Source organism: Antedon mediterranea, chromosome 4 (genome assembly GCF_964355755.1).
Source record: "Antedon mediterranea chromosome 4, ecAntMedi1.1, whole genome shotgun sequence".
Classification (NCBI taxonomy): domain Eukaryota; kingdom Metazoa; phylum Echinodermata; class Crinoidea; order Comatulida; family Antedonidae; genus Antedon; species Antedon mediterranea.
Window position 1 is genome coordinate 29,303,129 of NC_092673.1, and position 20,924 is coordinate 29,324,052.

The 20,924-nt window shown below is 33.4% G+C and overlaps 1 protein-coding gene across 3 annotated transcripts in view; it reads left to right on the plus strand.

Moving 5' to 3' along the window:
• The first annotated feature begins 904 nt into the window (after positions 1-904).
• The window catches only part of LOC140047210 (retinoic acid receptor RXR-alpha-B-like), a 67,126-nt gene continuing 47,106 nt past the window's right edge, over positions 905-20,924 (plus strand). For 2 of the 3 annotated variants that reach the window (XM_072092086.1, XM_072092090.1), the window contains exon 1: positions 905-1,046. In XM_072092086.1, the coding sequence (XP_071948187.1) occupies positions 1,025-1,046 (22 nt within the window). In that variant the 5' untranslated portion in view covers positions 905-1,024. Of the gene's footprint in view, positions 1,047-11,979; positions 12,822-20,924 lie in introns of those variants that run through there. The other variant, XM_072092088.1, reaches the window with a different exon arrangement.

The following is a 20,924-nucleotide window of genomic DNA, read 5'->3' on the forward strand; positions in this document are numbered from 1 at the left end:
ATCTGATGATTTTTTACTCTCTGTTCCACGCATAGCCACTAAAACCTTTGGTCATAGATCGTTTCTTTTGCAGCGCCCACACTTCTGGAATTCATTCCCCCCACAAATTAAACACTGCTCTTCTGTTGCCTTATTTAAAAAATTGCTCAAAACTCATTTTTTCGACCACTAACATGCCCAGCGCCTTTGATTTTGTACCTCGGTCTTTGAATTGACGCTTTATAAATATTGATATAATAATAATAATAATAATAATAATAATAATGCATTTTTGGCAATATCATACAATACAAGAGGTTAATTTAACTATTATCCACACGTCACGCGTACTTTTTGCAAGCGTTAACAACAAACACGCGCATGAAAATGCGCAACAATTATTTTCTATTATTACGTAAAACAAACACGTGGAAATGTTATTGTTTTTATGTTCGGTGATGAGCTGTCAACAATCACATAAAAATAATAATATTGCACGATATTACGTAATCACACGTTGAAATAATACTAATTATTGTTTATATGCCTGTGCTTGCTATAAAATTTTAAAAAATGCTGATTTCTAGGTTTAAACTAAACAATATTATATGCAAACTTACAGGAATTGTATCTGTAATTTTCAATATAAAGGGCACTTATTTTATCCTTACATATAATTTATCAAAGTTAAGTACTATTGTACGTAAAATATATAACTTTTATCAACATTGGCAGAAATGATAAACAAACTACACAGTTAAACGACCATTAAGTCAACGCCTAAGTACGTACGTTTAGGTTGAGTTTGATAACGTCACACGTGACGTTTGGGAAGCATTGGCCAATCAGACATTGACCTTTAATGATCTGATGCATGACGGGAAGAAATTCACGAAATGCATATGCATGAGTGATGCGATCACAAATATCTACAAATTTCTGTGTGGAAACCTCCCGTTTCCGTCAGTTATTTTCTTAGTTTTTAGACGATTTTCTCACTTAAAGTCAATATTAAGAATCCAAGAAGAATTTTTAAAACTCCAGGATGGATAGTATGTCAGAATTAGGTGAGTAAACAATATAATGGGTCGCACAGTTCAGTTTATACTGAGCATGTCGATTATGCAGCTAAGCCACAAGAACGAGGTCGTTGTACAGCTGGGCTCTCTCTTGGTGGCGGCTAAAAAGTAGGGTCATCTAAGGTGACACTACAAAACACGAACCTATCTTTTTATAAGCACGTTGAACGAGAGTAAATACGGCCATAAATCAATCCTGTTTTAACATGTATCATTTAATGTTAATGTACGACAATGCATTATGTTAATTTAGTCCTTTTTTAGTTCAATCATGTTCCATGTAACTTGTAAGCCTGGGTCGTCCAGCTAAGTTTCCTATTCCTATCTAGCTAGGCCTAGGCACTGTCAATATGGTGCAACATGCTCTCCATCCCACCCATGTCCAGACCTTTTATCAACCAGTTCCCATTGATTCAAGGAAGAAAACTGCCCTAATTAAGCTGGCCTAGCCTTGCTTGATTGTGTTTTTGTCGCGGATTGTCTTGTTGACTAAAAAAATTGGAACCGGTGAAGTTTTTTTATAAAACAACATAACTTGTAACATTTCCAACTTATTGCATGTACATGTGGTGTAGGCCTATTTTATAACATGTATTTGATTTGTTTACCCTGTATTGGTTACGATTTGAGATAAGCACGTTGAAAAAAACTGAAATGCTTTTTCCTCAATTTCAGATATGTCAATAAATAATTAAATATTTTCAAATAAAAAAGTAATATGTTTGTTGTATTTGTGTTCATTTTTGTCAAACTACATAAGTAAGATTAGATAAGAATAGCATTTATTCCAATTGAAGCTTACAACAAGTAGTAGTACAGTATCTAGTGTAAAAATATTGTGAATTATGGTTGATCTCGTTAAACCAACCACCTCATTAGAAATGTTTATAAACAAATTTAAAATTCACATTGGTCGTGTTTCTGCTGCATAAAAATAATCGGTTAGAAACGAAAAATTTCTTGGGAGCAGAAACAGGACAGCGGTTACAGTATTGCAACTTTAGCTGCAACACAAAATAATAGTTATTTGATTGACAGTTGCAGCTGACCTTGAGTCAAATACTGTACACTGCAGTAACGTTTTAATTAACTGCCAGGACCAATTGCATTTTGAGTAATTCTAACTATTTTTGTCAATGACCACCCATTGATTTAAATGGTTATTTTGGAGCAGAAATGCAGTTACAATTACATTTTTTAAATAATCAGTTTATTCAACATTATACAGCAGAAACTGACCCATTCAAACATGTAAATTTCAGTAGTGTATCAACATTGCATTAAGGATTATACAGGTGTGTTTACACATTTGTTTGAATACTGTACAGTAAATTATTGCAATACAGGTATGCATAGTTTACCTATTTACATACAGTAATTTAAATAACTTGATTGTTTACAGAAGAGTGTGACACCTAAGTACAGTAATTGTTATGTAGAAACTTGTCCTTGTCATCGTTACAAATGGCTGCTGTAGTTAAAAGTTTATTGTTTAATTGTAAAAAAAAAACAATCAAAACAAAACCATTTAACCAAATCATTTATATCCTTTGTTCTTTTAATTCAAGTTTATTTACAAAATTTGAAATGGTTTTGTAGTACGGCATAACATGGTACCGTGCTATGTTTAAGGCTCACTCAACTGGCTTAATGCTATACACACTTTTATGATATCCCAAGGGGCAGTAAAGCATTACAACTTTGAATATTAATGCTCTTAAATCTAATAAGGAATAACAATGCTAACATACATTATGATAATGATATGTTGAACTATATTTGAGTGATGTACACGTTATTTGTTCATTTGTTGTTAATACGTTGTTTCGTTACATCATGGATTTAACTAACTTATTTCTCCACGTTTACATTACCACTATACTGTAGAGTTTGTTTTTACATTAAATTACATAAAAATAAAATCATACTTTTGAATTTACTAATTTGTAAACAAAAATTGTCTGTTTCAAGACTAGTCCACTGGTAAAAATATTAGGAAAATGATACATTTATTTCATAATTATCAGTTGCAAGTATGTAAAGAGTAAAAATACTATAGGACTTATCAGATATTAATAATGAAATTAAGTAAAATTACAGTATTTAAATGTTTTAATAGATTTTGTTCCAACATTAAGGTGTTTTGTTGGAAGGGAAACAAGATTTACATCTGCTGATGTACAGTACATTAGTTTACACTTAGAGCATAGTCCTTCAAAGGAAGTACAGTGCTGTAGGCCTGTTGTACATGTAGTGAAGAGATCTAGCCCAGTTCACACTAGAGCATGGTCCTTCAAATGAATTAGGCCTTTAGGTAGTGAAGTGATCTAGCCCCAGTTCATACTAGAGCATGGTCCTTCAAATGAAATAGGCCTACAGGTAGTGAGGTGATCTAGCCTCAGTCCACACTAGAGCATGGTTCTTCAAAGTAAATAGGCCTATAGGTTGTGAAGTGATCTAGCCCCAGTCCACACTAGAGCATGGTTCTTCAAAGAAATAGGCCTACAGGTAGTGAAGTGTTCTAGCCAAGTCCACACTAGTTTAGAGCATGGTACTTCGAAGGAAATAAGCCTACAGGTAGTGAAGTGATACTGTGTATAGCCCTAGTCCACACTACAGCATGTACCGAGTACAGTATTAAAATCATATGAATAGGCAAAGTGAATTAAGAGTTGATGCAAATATACATGTCATTTTCATTTAAGGAATATTAATGAAAAGGAAATATCAATTGCCTGTTTTGGAAGTATGCTGTCTAAAATTATGTTCAATTAATTAAGCATGTGAAAAGGACTTTAGGATTATAATGGATTATAATTGATGTTGTCTGAACTTGTACCAATGTACTTTACTTGCTTCCATGTAAATAAATAGGGATGATTAGCAGTAATCGTTTTTATATTTTGTATGTATTGTAAATATATAAGATAATATTGCTGATATTTGGTTTAAACAAAATAAATTGCTGATGTACTTTTATTGTTTTTAAATTGAGAATTCAAGTAAAATTATTTACTTTGAAAGTTTCACAATAGGGCTTTTATAGTATTTAACTGGACTAATAATAATAGTTCACTCGTAAATAGCGCATATACACAAACTCTCAATGCACTGCGCATTATTACCCCGGTCATTTTTTGGAGCAAACACATAATATGGAAAAATACTCTCATTACTAGCTGCATTGTGGCATAATAATGGAGCTACTGTAGTAATCAGCGCAAAGTTGTGTCTGGGTCTAACCGGCGGTACCCATTTTATGTACTGTACACCTTGGTGGAGATATGTAAATATAAGGTAAGTGTCTTGCCTAAGTATACAAGTAATGAGGCGAGAGTTGGGTTCGACCAAAAATCTCGCAATCAGTAATCCAATATCCAACACATTGCTCCACACCCCCTACAGTTCTGTTGGTTATTACTGTACAGATACTGTAACAAAACATATTCCTTCAGCCTCGGAGATGAGTATAGCATTGTTGTACAGCACAGCACAGTACTTAAATGTTTTTAAGTGGTAAAATGATAAATATTTCAGGCTGTGACATTTAAAAATGCATCATGGTGTCATGGCCAACTAATACTGTGCTGCATGCCTTTAAACATTAATACCATTTTGTACTCGAATATTCATGCTTTTTAGTTTTTTACTATCACATGACTTGAGTGTACAGTAGGTTTTTAGACAAAAATAATCAATAATTTATATAATCTTAAAGTTTACTGTTTTGTTTTGTATATAATGTTTAACTATTACTAAAAATACCCCCCCCCCCCCCTTTCTATGTACTGTTCTGTAGTGGTGAATAAATTTGAAAGGTTTGTTTGTTTATCATTGTACAATATGCATCAGGCTACTGTAGTTGTTCTTTTGGACACACAAAAAAAACGACTGAGAAAAAAAAGGTAAACTTGTTAATATTGCTCTAGTCTTAAGTACTTTTATTGATTTAGACAAACCTACACACTTCCCATTAAAATTAGCATTTATAAAATTATTATATGCATTTTAGCAAGTTATCAGATGGCCTTTCCTGTACTGTACAACAAAACAATACATACAGTACTCAGCTGTTTTGTTATTGTACTATTAATTAAACTACTGCCAGTCTAATTAATATAATAATAATAATATCCTGGATTTATATAGCGCTTAATGTTGTGAAACCTCTAATAATAATAATAAGATTTATACAGCGCACATATATCCACTAAAGTGCTCAAGGCGCTTGTGAAAAACCATGAAACATATTAACCTTAAACCTAAATACAATTGATAAATTTGTCAAAAATCTAAAAAATAAACAAGACCAATCGAACCCACATCACTGCTTCCGTTTACCAGCAATTTAAGGTGCATTATTACCCCGGTCATTTTTTTTGCATCAAACACGTATGGAAACATACTCCCATAATGCAGCTAGTAATCAGAGCAAAGTTGTGTCTTGATCTAACCGGGTACACATTTATACACCTGGGTGGAGAGAGGCAAAGGTAAGTAAAGTATCTTGCCTAAGGATACAAGCAATGTGGCAGAGTTGGATTCGAACCACGATCTCACGATCAGTAGTTTAACGTCCAACACACTGCGCCACACACCCTTACAATATTGTTAGGTTATCAACAACAGTACAGTATTGGAAAAAAGTCTAGACTTAAAGTACGGAAACAATAGTATGACCACACCTTAAATATTGAAAAGGTGTGTTTAGTAAACTGTTTACAATCGTATTGTGTATGCAAGGTGGCAGTATTCCTGTAGGCTGTTTCATTTCTGTTGGCCAAAACAAACCTGTGTCAGTAGTTCATACTGTACATAAGAACTATTTTTAGCCTTCTTAGTCTAAAGATCTGTCTATCAAACTTTATGTGACAAAAAAATGTGATGTGATGTGCCCATATATGGACATAATAATAATGTCATATCTATATTTGAACATATCACTACCATATTTGGGCACTTCGCACTTTCCTTTTGCCAAACTACAGTAGTTTGATAGTGTAGACAGAGCTTAAATTAAATATTCTAATTAAAAAAAATGATCAAGAGAATTGTTTTCTAAAATTTTCTAAATAAATGAGTTTTTGGAATAATTTTAAATGAGTCAGAAGTGGGTGAAAGTTTGATAGAAAAGTGGGAGTTTGTTCCAAATAGAGAAAGCAAGAAAACAAAAGGTGCGTGTCCCATTTACTGTAAAATGTTTGTGACTAAAGCAGTAATATTTTAGATAGCTGAACTAAGTTTACGCTGCCTCTGGTAAATGGTTTTATTTATGATACCATTTTGATGTTGAAAATAGCCCTTAGGCAAATGCCACATGGATGACTACCTCCTGAATTGTGCTTGTTAATAGGGATAACACATAATATTAAAAGGGCTTGTACTATTACAAAGTTGGTTACACATGCTTAAAAATCCCTTTTGGGCCAATGTGACCTACTTACTGCATGACCCCACCTAGTGTGACTGTGATGATATTATATTATATTGTTTTCTTTCCATAGACTTCATTCAGAATAAGTTGTTGTTGTTATTTATTCAGGCAAAAGATATAGAAAATGAGAAATGAACTGAATAAAAAAAAACAACAGTAGATTTATGCAGGTGGGCCAGACCAGTAAATTAAAGATTATGTTATTAGTCTTTCCATGATGAATTCATGGTAATAATCATATAGATAAACGAAGGCTACGTTCACACATAAAGCATACTGGCTTATGCAAGTTGTACAATACGGTGTTAGCTGTAATCTACAGATTGAAATGGCAAGATGTTTACATGAATAGCATTAGCTATGACATGTCTTAATATAGAAGTTTTTAAAGACACTAGACCTACGTGTTTTTGATGTAATTTACGGTCACACACTACATTTTATGTAGAAATAAATACCATATGGATCTATTGCGATACAGTAATTGATTTTTGTCTTTAAACGGTTAAAAATAAAGTCGATTTTTTAATAACTTTAGCAGCCCTCTAACATGCATCGCGTGCGGATTGATATTTTCATATTGTGATGTGATGCATTGATCGATCACGTAAAAGGGTAAACAAATAAAAGAACATTTCAGGTAAAGTACCAGGTTTCGCCCATTCTGCCAAAAAAAAGGAAAATACAATTTATAAAGCAATGCGACAACTAGGCCTATGCCTATATCATCATGTCCATATATGGGCACATCACAGTCGCATAAAGTTTGGTAGTGTAGACAGGGCTTTACTGTAATTCAGTACAATATTACTAATATATCTTATTATTGATCTAGTGATCTGTTCTCATCATTATCCTAAGCTAGTTACATTATAATGAAGTAATATGCATAAGAATCAGACTGTATAATAAGACAGCCAGATGTGGCAATGTAGCGCCTCATGCATACAGTCGCCACAGGGCACAAAATATCCATATTTAAATGACTATTGTTTTAACAAGAATGAACACACAGTACTATATCAAAAAAATAAATTTGGAATTTTAATCAATCATGAAAAAGTATATTTAAATGCATTATTATTAATCTTAACAGTTCGATAAAAATATTAAAAAAAATATGATTGATCATTTGATGCTTTAATTTATTAATAGGTATTTTTAACAAGTTTTTAAAACTCACTCTAAAAAGTCACATTATATACTATATAATTGTGTTATCAGTGTTAACAAAATATAAATCTGTATCAAACGCAAACAAATAGGTGCTGTTAGACCCCATTTACACTTACGATTTAGGTCCTGGGCCGGTTGCAAATATTTACCTTTTAGTAGGTATCCCAATGAAGCGGATTTTCGTTACCGCGATTTTAACACGTTCGTGAAATTTCAAAAAGTGACGTGTCTTTGAAGTTAAAAATATACTATTTCTGATATACCCATGTGAATAAAAATTATATATCTGGAAAGATCTTGTTTAAGGGATTATTTTCATATATTTTTAATCTATGTTTATTAAATATTTTAATAGAAAACGCGAGTTAAAAATGAGGTACAAAAGCCGGCGAGCCGAAATCCGCGCGCTAAAAATAACTTTGGAAAACACCTACCCATTTTCAAAACACGATCGCACGAGGTCCATAATAGGTGGTGGAGTAATTTTTGTTGCATGTTATCAGGCTTTAAATACTCTTTATTTTGATATGTAAATCGGTTATTATTATTATGTACATCCGCCTCAAATGTCAATTTTAACGATAAAAATTGAATTTTTTAGTCTTTCTCATTATCAAAATCTGGCTAATTTAGTATTGAATTGAAGCTAATTTATATTTCTGTTTGATAAACCACATCGTTTTATTTGACTTTGCGTGGACCTCGTGCGAAGAGGCCAACAAGACCAACCACTGAAAAAAATAATCCCTACCATAAATATCAGTGTTTACCATTTTCCTTACGGGGGGGATTCAGTTCTCCGCTTATTACTAAATTATCGTCGCCCACACAATGTGCATGGTATGCATGTATTAGCGCGTTAATTAATGATTGGATAACCCCTGCAGTGGACTGTTCCATTTTCTGAACTAGTCTTCGCCGCACACGAGGCATGTCGAAAAATGTCGCCTCTCATGGAATATTTGCTTCGAAACGTCAATTTTACCGATTTATTAAATTATTTAATAAGTGGAATATTTATAAATCTACTATATAAAGCAAGTACGTTAGGAAGAAATGTACCGAAGAAATTTAAGAAGCTTTGATTTTGCTATGCAGCGGCCGTAAGCCATTCTATGTAGGCGGCCGAAACGCGCTTTGGCCTGTGTTGCCGTTGTATGTCTACGCTGTTTCTAGGCCTAAATTTTATTCCGTATATTTCAATTCAAAGTGCAACTTTCGGTTAGAATAATCGAAAGGAAAATAAAATTAAACATGCTACAATTATACCATTGAGGTAATTACTTTGTTAAATAAAAAATTTCTTCCCGATATTTCTTAGGCAGAATTTAGCGTCAGGCTTTTATTTAGACCTTGCTAGCTAGGGGCCTATCTTAACTTGTAGTAGGCGCGGCCGAGTCTACGTTCGGCCCGGCGCTCCAAATGGAATCGAACACATAATAAGCACGGGCTTAATTCTTATTTTTGGCGGTTCGAAAATCAATTTATATAATATATGATTATAAATATAACTTTAAATACTAGAATTATTTAAAAAATGTATACTTACGAAAAATAATATTTAATGAAAAGAAACAATACCCACACAGTTTTTTAACGCAATATTTTTTTTTTTCACATTTTAACATTTTTTAACAATATTTTATGTTGTATTTCAGAATTACCTACCTGTCAATATAAATAACCTTACTAAAATAAATATTACATTTTATGCAATGCAAAAAAAAAGAAGTTAATTCACACATTGGTTCAAAAGTTATGAATCATTTAAAGACAGGAACTTTTTGGGCATTTTTGAGACATTGGGAAAATCACGCGTAAAAAGCCCTCGGACGAATTTTGTAGGGCGATATCTAAAAAAAAAAATGTTGAAGACACCCAAAAAAAATTTTTTCTTGTACAACTCTGTTGTATCTATGGGTTTGGAAAAAATAAGAACTTTAAAATTATTAGTATAAAAGTTATAACCCTTCAAAAATGGGTTTAAATATAATTAGAAAAAGTGCCATTTTTCAAGCAAAAATCACTGTTTTTTGGGCACTTTAACGGACCATAACTTTTGAATGGATAATCCGATTTCAATCATTTAAATTGCAAAAGTTTATGTTCAGTAAGTTCCTTCTGATTAACTGAAAGAAAAAGTACCATCATTAATTTGAATTTTTACATTGGGATACCTACTTTTAGGCCGGCCCAGAGCGTTTACACTAGCGACGCAGATTACTGGTCGTAAATAATTTTATCGGAAGTACCATTGCATGCTGGGATACGAAGTACAGTTTGTTTACATTTTTCTCTCGTTTTTCCGTGCGAACCGACCGTTTTAATATATTTATACTGTATTGTTTTTAGTCCCGTCATAACAACAACCTCATAAAAAGGTCAAACGTTGTTCACGGTTCACTGCGTAAGCCGGCCCAAAACGTAAAAGCCGCTCCTGAACCTACCTGGAGAGGTGGCCCAGATCTGCGTCCGGCCCAGGGCCGGCCTAACTTTTTGGAGTATTTACACTTATCAATTGCCGACCCAGGGCCGGCCTAAATCGTAAGTGTAAATGGGGTCTTAGTCTAGTGTGATGAGAGTCCCACTTACTGTATTGTAGAGTACCTAGATTAAATAACAAACTTATGCTCTCCTGAGGAAAAGCCATGATACAAAGCAAAGACAATCCCTCTAAAATAATAGAAAGACAAATAACAGACTAATCTGCCAACCACGCCTTCATGTGGACATACCTCAACATTCTATCTTTGTTAATAGCAGTGATAACAATGAACAAAATCACCTATTGTTGTATATTATTAACGAACAAATAAGACAGTTCATGCAATTTAAACAATTGACTATCTGCCTTCTCCGGGAGGCATGTCTCCGAATTGTCATGGAAAAAATAAAATTAAAATAGATACTAGACATAGTTTAGGTGACCCCTGGTACCATGCAAAATGATTGCAGTTTTTGGTTTTATCCGTTTTCTGTATATAGTATCAAAATTATTTTCAATTTGTGTACACAATATCAACATGCTTCATCATTCAATACAAAATATACATTCTAAAACTCTGGACATGGCAATTGTAAGTGATACTGTACATAACGTTATTTAATATAAAAATAAAATATTAAGTGATTCTTCCTCTATCTTATCAATCAAATTGCAAGAGTGACAGTAGAACACATAGATCATGTCTGTCAAATGTATCCTAAAGCGTGTCTGTGATATATTGAGACAAATGTAATCGCCTGTCGAATACGTTGGTAGCCATTTTATAGGATTCTGACCCAGTTCTATTGACTAGTTCTATGAAATCAAGTTTCCTTTTGGCAAGCTAAAGTTGAAGAGCTGCAGGATCATATAAAGCCCAAGAGGGTATGTAAGGATCACTGCGTTAGGGCCATTGTACTTCCAATTAAGGGGCCTAGATCAAGCAAATTGTGTCAAGCTTACGGCAATCATAGTAGTTGTACATGACCAGTAAAAAAATAACTTAAAAGATTAGTGTTTGGATCTTGGAAGAAGGGTCATAGGGTTCTTATCGAGGACATCGCAAGTTCAACTTGTGCCTGAGGCAAGTAAGGATCATTACTCATCCCAATGTCTATTTCACATTCGTAAAAAGTCCAAAAAGCGTGCCAGAATACCAGTTTACTCGTAGAAATACTTATGATTCACGTGCAGCTTATGACGACGAAAATTTAATACAAAAGTTAATCGTGATTGAAAGATCGATGTTCAATTTTTTTTTAATTGAAAAATCTGATCGACAGTGTCTTATCACGAATTGTGTTGCGGAGATTTTTTGGTACCTCACAAAGTATCCCGTGTTACATAAACATACAATTCGTCTTGTTTGTTTCACAAGAAAGTGTTCACTTAAGCTCTGTCTCCACACAAACTAGATTGACAAAAAAAGTGTGATGTACCCAAATATGGTAGTGATATGCTCAAATATGTTAGTGATATGACATGATCTTCATGTCCATATATTGGCAGCACATCACATTGTTTTGTCACATAAAAGTTTGATAGTGTAGACCGAGTTTTACAGTAATAGTGGCGTACCCTGATTATCCCTAAGGAGAGGCTGAGTACTTACCTTTTCCATATAGATGATGAAATAACAACAACGAGTGCACAGACAACAAAAACATGAATTTTCTACAGTACAGTATCATATCAACAATGTGCTATAATCAAGAAATGGTAAACCACTGTAGAACTCAACAGTAGGTCTGCAGAAATCAAGAATGACCGATTTTTTTTTATAAAGACCAAGATAGTAATTATGTCAGTATTGCAATTATAATAAATATGAATATTTTCTTTAATTTATAATAAAAATATTGTTAATTGTTTGCATTATTACTCATGCATGAAAACATTGACAAAGTTATCTGCAATATAAAAACATTTATGATACTCTATACAGATACTGTATTAATATAATATGACCTAATTTCTGGGTTTGCTTATAATAATAATAAAAGTGTAGTCATATTTTAGCTTTTGCTATAATTTAATATCAGTATTATTTATGATAAATGTGAGCTATTTATAATTGTAACGTCATCATTTAAATGGACATTCTGACTGCAATTCAAAACCTTAGACAATCAAAGTACAGTTGACCTAGTAATGGTTCAAGATCAGGCCTACTTACTCTGATTACGACCTAGGTCTTAGGTCTTTAGGTCATCTTAGTGTCAGCACTTCTCTACCACTACAGTAGTCGTCAGCTATGCATCACTGATTTCCTTACATAATAATATCATTGAGTTGAATGGTTCACTCAGTCTAGGCTGCTGTGTGCAGTGCTCAATGGTTATCTCTTGGCATACTTTTCTAGACTTTTATGAGAATGATAGATTTCTTGTATTTCATAAAAAGGCAGAACATTCCATACAAAATAATTTATTCTATGTTTTTATTTTATGCCAAACAAATTGCCATCTTTAACTTTTATAGATTGAATTGATATTACAGTACATGGTTTGTCGATAAATAAAAACCTATTTGGGAATAAACTATTTTCTTTTTATTCACCAAATTTTCACAATTTGTACTCTGTTGAAGGGTTTGAAGAAAGTTTTTGTGAAGTGCCCTGAAATCGGGAGAGAAGGAATATGGTAAACCTGTAAGGCCGAGTGGCTCAGTGAGTTGGACTATTGATCGTGAGATCATGGGTTTGAATCCGACACTCATCACATTGCTTGTATCCTTGGGCAAGACACTTTAGTTACATTTGCCTCTCTCCACCCTGACAAATGAGTACCTGGTAAGGTCAAGACACAGCTTTGCACTGATTACTAACTGCATTATGGGTAATAACATTTGGCAATGACTGATACTATTATTAGAAACACTAATATCCAACATAAATGGTTGATCATTGATTCAGCTCATACGATATTCTAGTACTGTGATGACTAGATTAAAGTGACTTAATTTGATTGATGAAATCTAAGCTGATTGAGGATTATGGACAGTGTAACTGGAAATAGATATACTCACCTAAATAACATCATTAATAGTTAAATTTAACTTAAATTCCATTCACACAATGCTATATAATGTTGCTGATGTTTCGCAAAATATTTTGAATTTTAGTATTCATCGAAGCAAAATGAAACTAAATTTGATATTTAGAAATTACGGTTTTACTAAACCCTGCAAACACTACAAACCACTAAATCTCTGTCTACACTATCAACAAGAAAATGTGATGTGCCCATATGGATATGATGATGTCATATCACTACCATATTTGGGTATATCACTACCATATTTGGGCACATCACACTTTTTTTGTCAAACTAGTTTGATAGTGTAGACAGAGCTTTATAATTGGTTATTTTTTGTAGGCTTAGGAAAATAATGTTCAAATGCACCCATTATTACACTTAACATTCTTTCATGGAACGATGCCATATTGTCCTAGATTTTGTGGTATGTGTGAAATTGACATTTGATATTTTGAACACATTGTGTAAATGTTTACCGCCTTTTAATTTGGTTTTTGTTGATTATAATGCATGACGAGTTCCATTGTATTAATTCTGTATTGGGAACAAAAGCATAATATAATGAACAAATTAATTTAATAATAGACGAATTAATAATTAGGCCACACAGATTAAGTTGAAAAAAAGAACAATTTAAGAAAAGTGGTATTACCTCTTGTTGTACAGTATATATAGAGTTACCTTTTACGAAAATGTTAAGATGTATTATCCCCCAAAAACTTGAAAAATAGGTTAATAAAATCAGACTTTGAATAGGTTATGTTACAGTTTTAATAAAGTTATTCACTTCCTGTAGAAAAAAATTATTTCAATTAAAAAAGACAAAAGAAAACATACAATTTAGGGTTTGCTTTTCAGGAAAATATATTCTATTTCGTGACATATGCAAATTTTTATGAATGAAAAAATTGTTCGATAACTACATTTTCATTTAATCCAGCTATGCATGTTTTACCGCCGGGGGACAGGTGCTATACCCGTTGTGTTGCATCATCACCATTCAAATCATTATGCTTTGTGAATGATAGGGGCGGTAAAATAGATAACCAAAGAGGCTTTGTAATATGCATTGCGTATATATTATATGGCAAAATACATTATTGCCAAGTTCTTAGTTTGCAGAGCTTTTGTGTACTGCTTCCTGTCCAGGTGGTACTGTACTGAACCGCTCTTTTATATCAAAAGAAGTATTCCGAAATAGCACATGTATGCCGGTGTCTTGTTTTGTCGTTGGTTGTAGCTGAAGTTTATTTTCAGTCACTTTTTTAAATTGTTTTTATTAAACATTAAACAGCGAGTAAAACTCAACAACTACAGGATGGATAAACTATTTAATAATTTATCATTATTATAAACTACGTCTCATTTGAGGCTTGAGGAGTGGATTTGAAATGAAAGAGTCATGGGTTACACTAGGTCAGGATTTAACCCCGTACCTTGGGATTTTCATGAAGATATAAATCAAAATTGTTTTTTTTCTTGATCCTTCTAGCAAAATATTTATTATATAATTATGAATTTTAATGGAAATAGCAAAAGCTATCTATGTAATGGCTGTGACCATTGCAGAGAAATAGGTGGGTCATTCCATCTCAGATCACCCAATGAGTTAAACCCTACCTCTTCCAATTTCGATGAAATTTGGTATATGGGTGATTCATAGCAATTAAAGCCAAAATTTCAAATTTTAACTTTATCAGACCAACGGTTTTCAAGATATCGCAATTTCAATTTTCGGTTTTTATGCAAAAAAGGGCGCGTCCGCCACGTTTCAAAGAGCTGTATCTCGGGAACTATAGGTTCGATTTTAAAAGCAAAGGTATTTTTGTAAAGGGGAGACCATAAGGAATCTAAATATACTAATTGTGTGTGTTTTATGTTAATTTTAAGTTGAATAAAACTTTGACATATATTTTGACCTTGAAATTTCCCCCGTGGAACACGCCCGTTTTGTTGGTGACTATCATGAAAAATGTAGCCCAACGTGTCAACTACAACATATAAAAAAATTGGAGGGGTTTTTTTCTTTGTTTCCATGAAATTACAATTTGAAGTTGACATACCTCTTCCTTTTAGTGTATTTTTGGTGTCTGTCCATGCATTACTTCAATGTCAATTTGATGTATTCCAAAATTAATTTTATTTACAAACTAAATATTATTATAATGTTACAATTGTCTATGTCTGGCCTTTACTCCTTGTCATCTGGACAATTCAAACAGTATTTAGAAATGTTGTGGCGATCATTTTGGGAAATACTGTAATTCCTAGTCGAAGCGGATTTTATAAACGGAGAGGCTATAATACAATGTACATTTGATTCAGGAATCCAACAACAGTCTTCTTTGGACGGCCAATAAAAGGTTTTCGCTGACCCATGAGGATGCATAAATTTAATTTGAAAATCCCCAAACTCTTCTGCGAGTGAGACATCCACCACCAAACCAATCCATGGGACACCATCATAACTACAGCACACAAAATTCTGAATTCTAATAATGGTGGGTTGTGTATCAGCAACAATTTCATTTTCATCACTGAAAGATTCTTGAATCACTACCACATCCGGAGGGTTTATCTGGGTACTTTGTAGACCTGCATCTGTGCCAGAGAAACGGGAACAAAGCGATGATATTGTAATGTACCCTTGATGGTCTGGGCGAGGTTGAATCTCGGCTTTATTTCTTTTTCCACAGTAGATACCTCATCTATTCCCACATGAAAAAAGTTGATGCCTGGAATGTCCATATGAGCGAGTCATATGGCCGAGCGGTTAAGGCAGGGGCGCCGTTTACCGTACCTAAAAGAGCCAACAACAACATCGGCAAGGGTTCGAGGCCGACTCGCTCCGTTCTGGTGGTGGAACAAGTCTTCTCGGATAAGGACTATAAACCGTAGGTCCAGTGTACACAGTTATAACATGTGTGTACTTTAAAGAACCCAGTTCATTATTCGAAAAAGAGTAGGGGGTTACCCCGGTGAACTGGTTCACACAATAGCCCCTGTATCAGGGGGATTACCACCTATCTGATAGGACAGTGATTAATTCACCATTGATAATCCTTGGCCACATTGCCTAAAGACATAAAATAAAAATAAAAAATTACACAGTAGTCGAACATACTGAGAGATGTGATAATATGACATTCAGTCAAACGCTGTAAGCTTCTCTTAGTGACAAGCCTCTTAACTGTTCCACCTATGCCATCAAACGCACTCTTGCCATGTGATGTAGCGAAAAAATTCCACTCGGCGTCTAAACCAAAATCTTCCTGGTGGTGGCAAAGGTTAATAAAGTTATATTTGTTTTTGTATTGGCCGCCACATCCATCTGTGAAATAATGAACTTTTTTCATGGTTGGTAGTTTTGTTTTTATATAGGGGATGACAACCTTTAAAAAGACCTATACAGTTAACTGTTGTATGTTCTCTGCAATCACTTATTATGCATATGTTAATGTGCATAATAACATAGTAAGGACACTAAACTATGTGTCAAAATTGATTTGAAAAGTATGTGAGTTACCCAGTATTTCTCATATCAAAATATATCTACTGTTTAAGTGGGCCTGATGAGAAAGCGTAACAATAAGACACCTTAACAGTTAGTGTTCACACTGTGTATAAAGTATAACAACACCAAAAATACACTAAAAGGAAGAGGTATGTCAACTTCAAATTGTAATTTCATGGAAACAAACCAAAAAACCCCTCCAATTTTTTTATATGTTGTAGTTGACACGTAGGGCTACATTTTTCGTGATAGTCACCAACAAATCGGGCGTGTTCCACGGGGTCAATTTCAAGGTCAAAATATATGTCAAAGTTTTATTCAACTTAAAATTAACATAAAACACACACAATTAGTATATTTAGGTTCCTTATGGTCTCCCCTTTACAAAAATACCTTTGTTTTTAAAATCGAACCTATAGTTCCCGAGATACAGCTCTTTGAAACGTAGCGGCCGCGCGCTTTTTTGCGTAAAAACCGAAAATTGAAATTGCGATATCTCGAAAACCGTTGGTCTGATAAAGTTAAAATTTGAAATTTTGGCTTTAATTGCTATGAATCACCCATATACCAAATTTCATCAAAATTGGAAGAGGTAGGGTTTAAAATTCCATTTTTTTTGGGTGAACTGAGATGGAATGACCCAGGTGTAAGTGTACAACAATTTTTAAATATAAATTTTCTGTTCCAACAATACATAGTCAAATGGCTGAAGAGGTAATAATGGGTGTCCCACACTGAAAGAAATGGGAATATTAGTCAGGTGGTTTTAAGCTTTGTCTATTAAAATTTATGTGACAAAAAAATGTGATGTGCCCATATGTGGACATGATGATGTCATATCACAACCATATTTTGGTATATCACATTTTTTTTTGGTCAAACTAGTTTGATAGTGTAGACAGAGCTCAAGATGCGAAAGAAGACAAAGGTTAGTCTTTTATAAATATAGCTATTAATGGAGAAAATATGGGAGATTTTTAGAATATGTATCCTCGCCTACAAATAATCACGCTATAGTACTTACTGTGACTGATATACAGACATTACTCAGCAACAAGTGAAACTGCCAATCCTAACATTAAATCAATTGTACAACATGATTAGTGGTAACATTTGTGTGTGACAGTTTAACTTAATTTTCAATCTGTCATCCCGTACATTGAACCATTGACCTCTCACTGGATCAGTTAGATCTCAAATTTTAAATTGCGCCAGTTGTTACCATCCATTTTTACGGAAACTATACTACTACTACTACTACTACTACTACATGTATGTTTAGATTTTCCCTGTTTTTTGCATGTCGTAGTTTGTTAGTGAGCATCTGCTGACAATGTCAAACCAAGAACAGAAAACAACAGGTTAATTGCGCGCCAGACAATGGTATCCGGTCAATACTGTACATTTATTGATGCGTATTATGTACCGGATAGTGATGGCAAAGGGATGCGCTTGTGCTCTATAGTCTAGATTAGTCACTCACTTGTGGTTAACTACTTTGAAATGACGGAAACAATTGGTAACGTCCATCTTTGTTGTAAACACAACATACATGTTGTTCTTCATGTATCTGTTATCAATCTTTTTTGTAGCTTTCCCAATTTATAGGTAACTTTTTTTGTTGTCAGCGTTGGATTATCTAAACGTCGTCGTTTCTGGTTTATCTTGTGGTGGTCCAGTTAGTACCTAATTTGTAAGTAAGTTAATTAGTTTATTACTCAATCTGTTTGCATTAAACAATACCTCATAGCACCATTCGTTATTTTAATTTTATGTTAATTAAAGAAGATTTAGATTCGCAACCACCTAGGAATGTGTCCAAGTTGTTGTCCAGCTCTGTACATTTTTTCGTGACACTCATATCCCCTAAACCACAGCACATGTCAAACTTATACAAATAGTACCTCCATGTAATATATGTCATAGGTCAACACAAAATTGAAAGTTCTATGTTACTTCGTCAGGAGCATTAACATTTTATACTGTACAGTACGTGCTCATTATGATTTAAAGTGGTTAGGAGTTGAAAACTGTTCTGTGTATTCCGTTTTAATAATAGCATACATCAAGAGGCATGCTTATTAATTTCAAAAGATATTCTGATTAATAAACATATTTATAGAGTTCACTAACACATTTCTTGGTTTGTCTGATCACTGGGATTATTAGCAATAAATTATTGTATAAAATCTCTTTGTGAATGTAAGCACATTGATTGACATGTGTGGATCTAGGCTCGCTAGCACTTGGTAGCGAATGCAACAGGTTCAACGTATGATTCGTGCCAAGTAACATTACATATACCTCAGGTGTTATTTAAAAGGCTTTAGTGGATTTGAAATGATTGAAGAATAGACTGTATGCTTTGACGTTAAAGTCAATCAATGTATTTCATGTCATATTTATAAAGTACATAGCTTTAAGAAATCTAGACATTCACGCCCCAATGTTTGATAAACGACAGCAATAGAACTCTTTTTTTTGGTCTGTAGTGTAATCATCATCCTGTCATTTCATACAATACCTTAAAATATTGTTTAAAATACTGAATTTGATTTGCTGTATAGAAATGAAGTGAGTGGATAGTTTGAAATGTTTCTAATGCTTATCATCTAAAAGTGCAATATAACACCTAACCATTAAATAGACTGAAATAATGCATGGCATAGATACACAAACTTCTCAACTCTCCTGATAATTGTGATAGTCTCTTGATACTTGTAGTGTCATCTTCCGTACATTTCAATCTCCCGATTTTTTAGATAAACAAAAAATATTGTCAACAATTTACAATTTCTACTAAGCTCTAGAGAAATGAATATAAAACACATCAGTCGTTTATACATTGTTTAATACGTGAAATAATGGTTAGGCTCCGCATTTTCCTCCTTTGGCATGGCTAACATGTGTGTTATAAATATCTCAGCTTGAATAACGAATAACTGGAGAAGATTACTTTAAAATGGAGATTAAAAACAAATTATTGCTTCGAGGTTTCTATAAATAACAGAACCTCATTGGAATTTAAAATATCTTCTTAGAAATTAAAGGTTTATTTTTATCTTCGCTGATATATAGCTAATGTTAAATAAGAACCAACTTAGTAGTACTAATTAGCAGCTATCACATGTAGTAGTAATTTAGTTTACAGTATATTAAAAATGTTGAATTAATACTTGTGTCATTTATCAAGCAACCTGCGCTATATGAATGAGCTTTTAAAAGGAAGTCTTAAATTTGTTATCTTTTTTATTACAATTTTAATAAAAGGCATTTGAGGTGAATTTCTATATTTAATAAAAATTCTCCCAGTTGGCCTGTTAAATTTCCATTTTAGCAATATTTGGAAAGTTGTTGCCAAAACCTTAATCCATTGATCCTATGAACGTGATGATTTCTAAAATTATAAGAGATTAAGTGTACTTAAATTTGGAATGACTTTCTGTATGGTTACATTTCAATGATTGAATATAATGTAGATATGTTTGTTTTTATTTTCTTACTCAATAGACCAAAACATTGTTGATCGTTTTCATACAAACTCTGAACCACGCAATAATATTAATAGACCAGTCGGATCTGGAGGCAGGTGTCACTTTTCTGCAGAATTTTCCAAACCAACTTTTTCTAGTGCATTTTTTGACGTAGATTACGAATCTGGTTGTTGATCGGACTAACGTGGGGGCTTTTTAAAGATATAAACGTTTAAAATCTTGATTTTTGAGAGCCGAAATTAATCAAAATAAAACAAATTTAGACAATAGAGGGCGCACTTTCTACATAATTATGAGTAAATTGGATTAAAAAAGACTTCGTTGCTGTTAATTTTATTCACGTAAATGTGAAACTAATTTATAAATCTGATCGGTTTTATATGCTGAAATTGTTTTAGTAATACACTGTGTAGTATAAAGTTAGTTAGAACTTTTCATTTTCGCGTTTTCAGTGATCAAAAATGATATTGTCTAGGCCCGAATATGAATGCTTCCAGCGTACGACGTATGTAAACAAAGGACGTTTAAACCGCGATGACCGCATATAAAGTTCGCTCAAGTGAATAGTGGGTAGGCTTTTACTAGCCTAGCGTATTGTGACCGTATGCATGAAACATCTTTCTCTAGCTTATTTTGCATGCAGCGCTAGCTTTACATAAACATGTGTACTACTGTTTTTAAATTTTTTCCCCCGATTTTTAGGTGGTGTAAGGGCCTAGAACTTA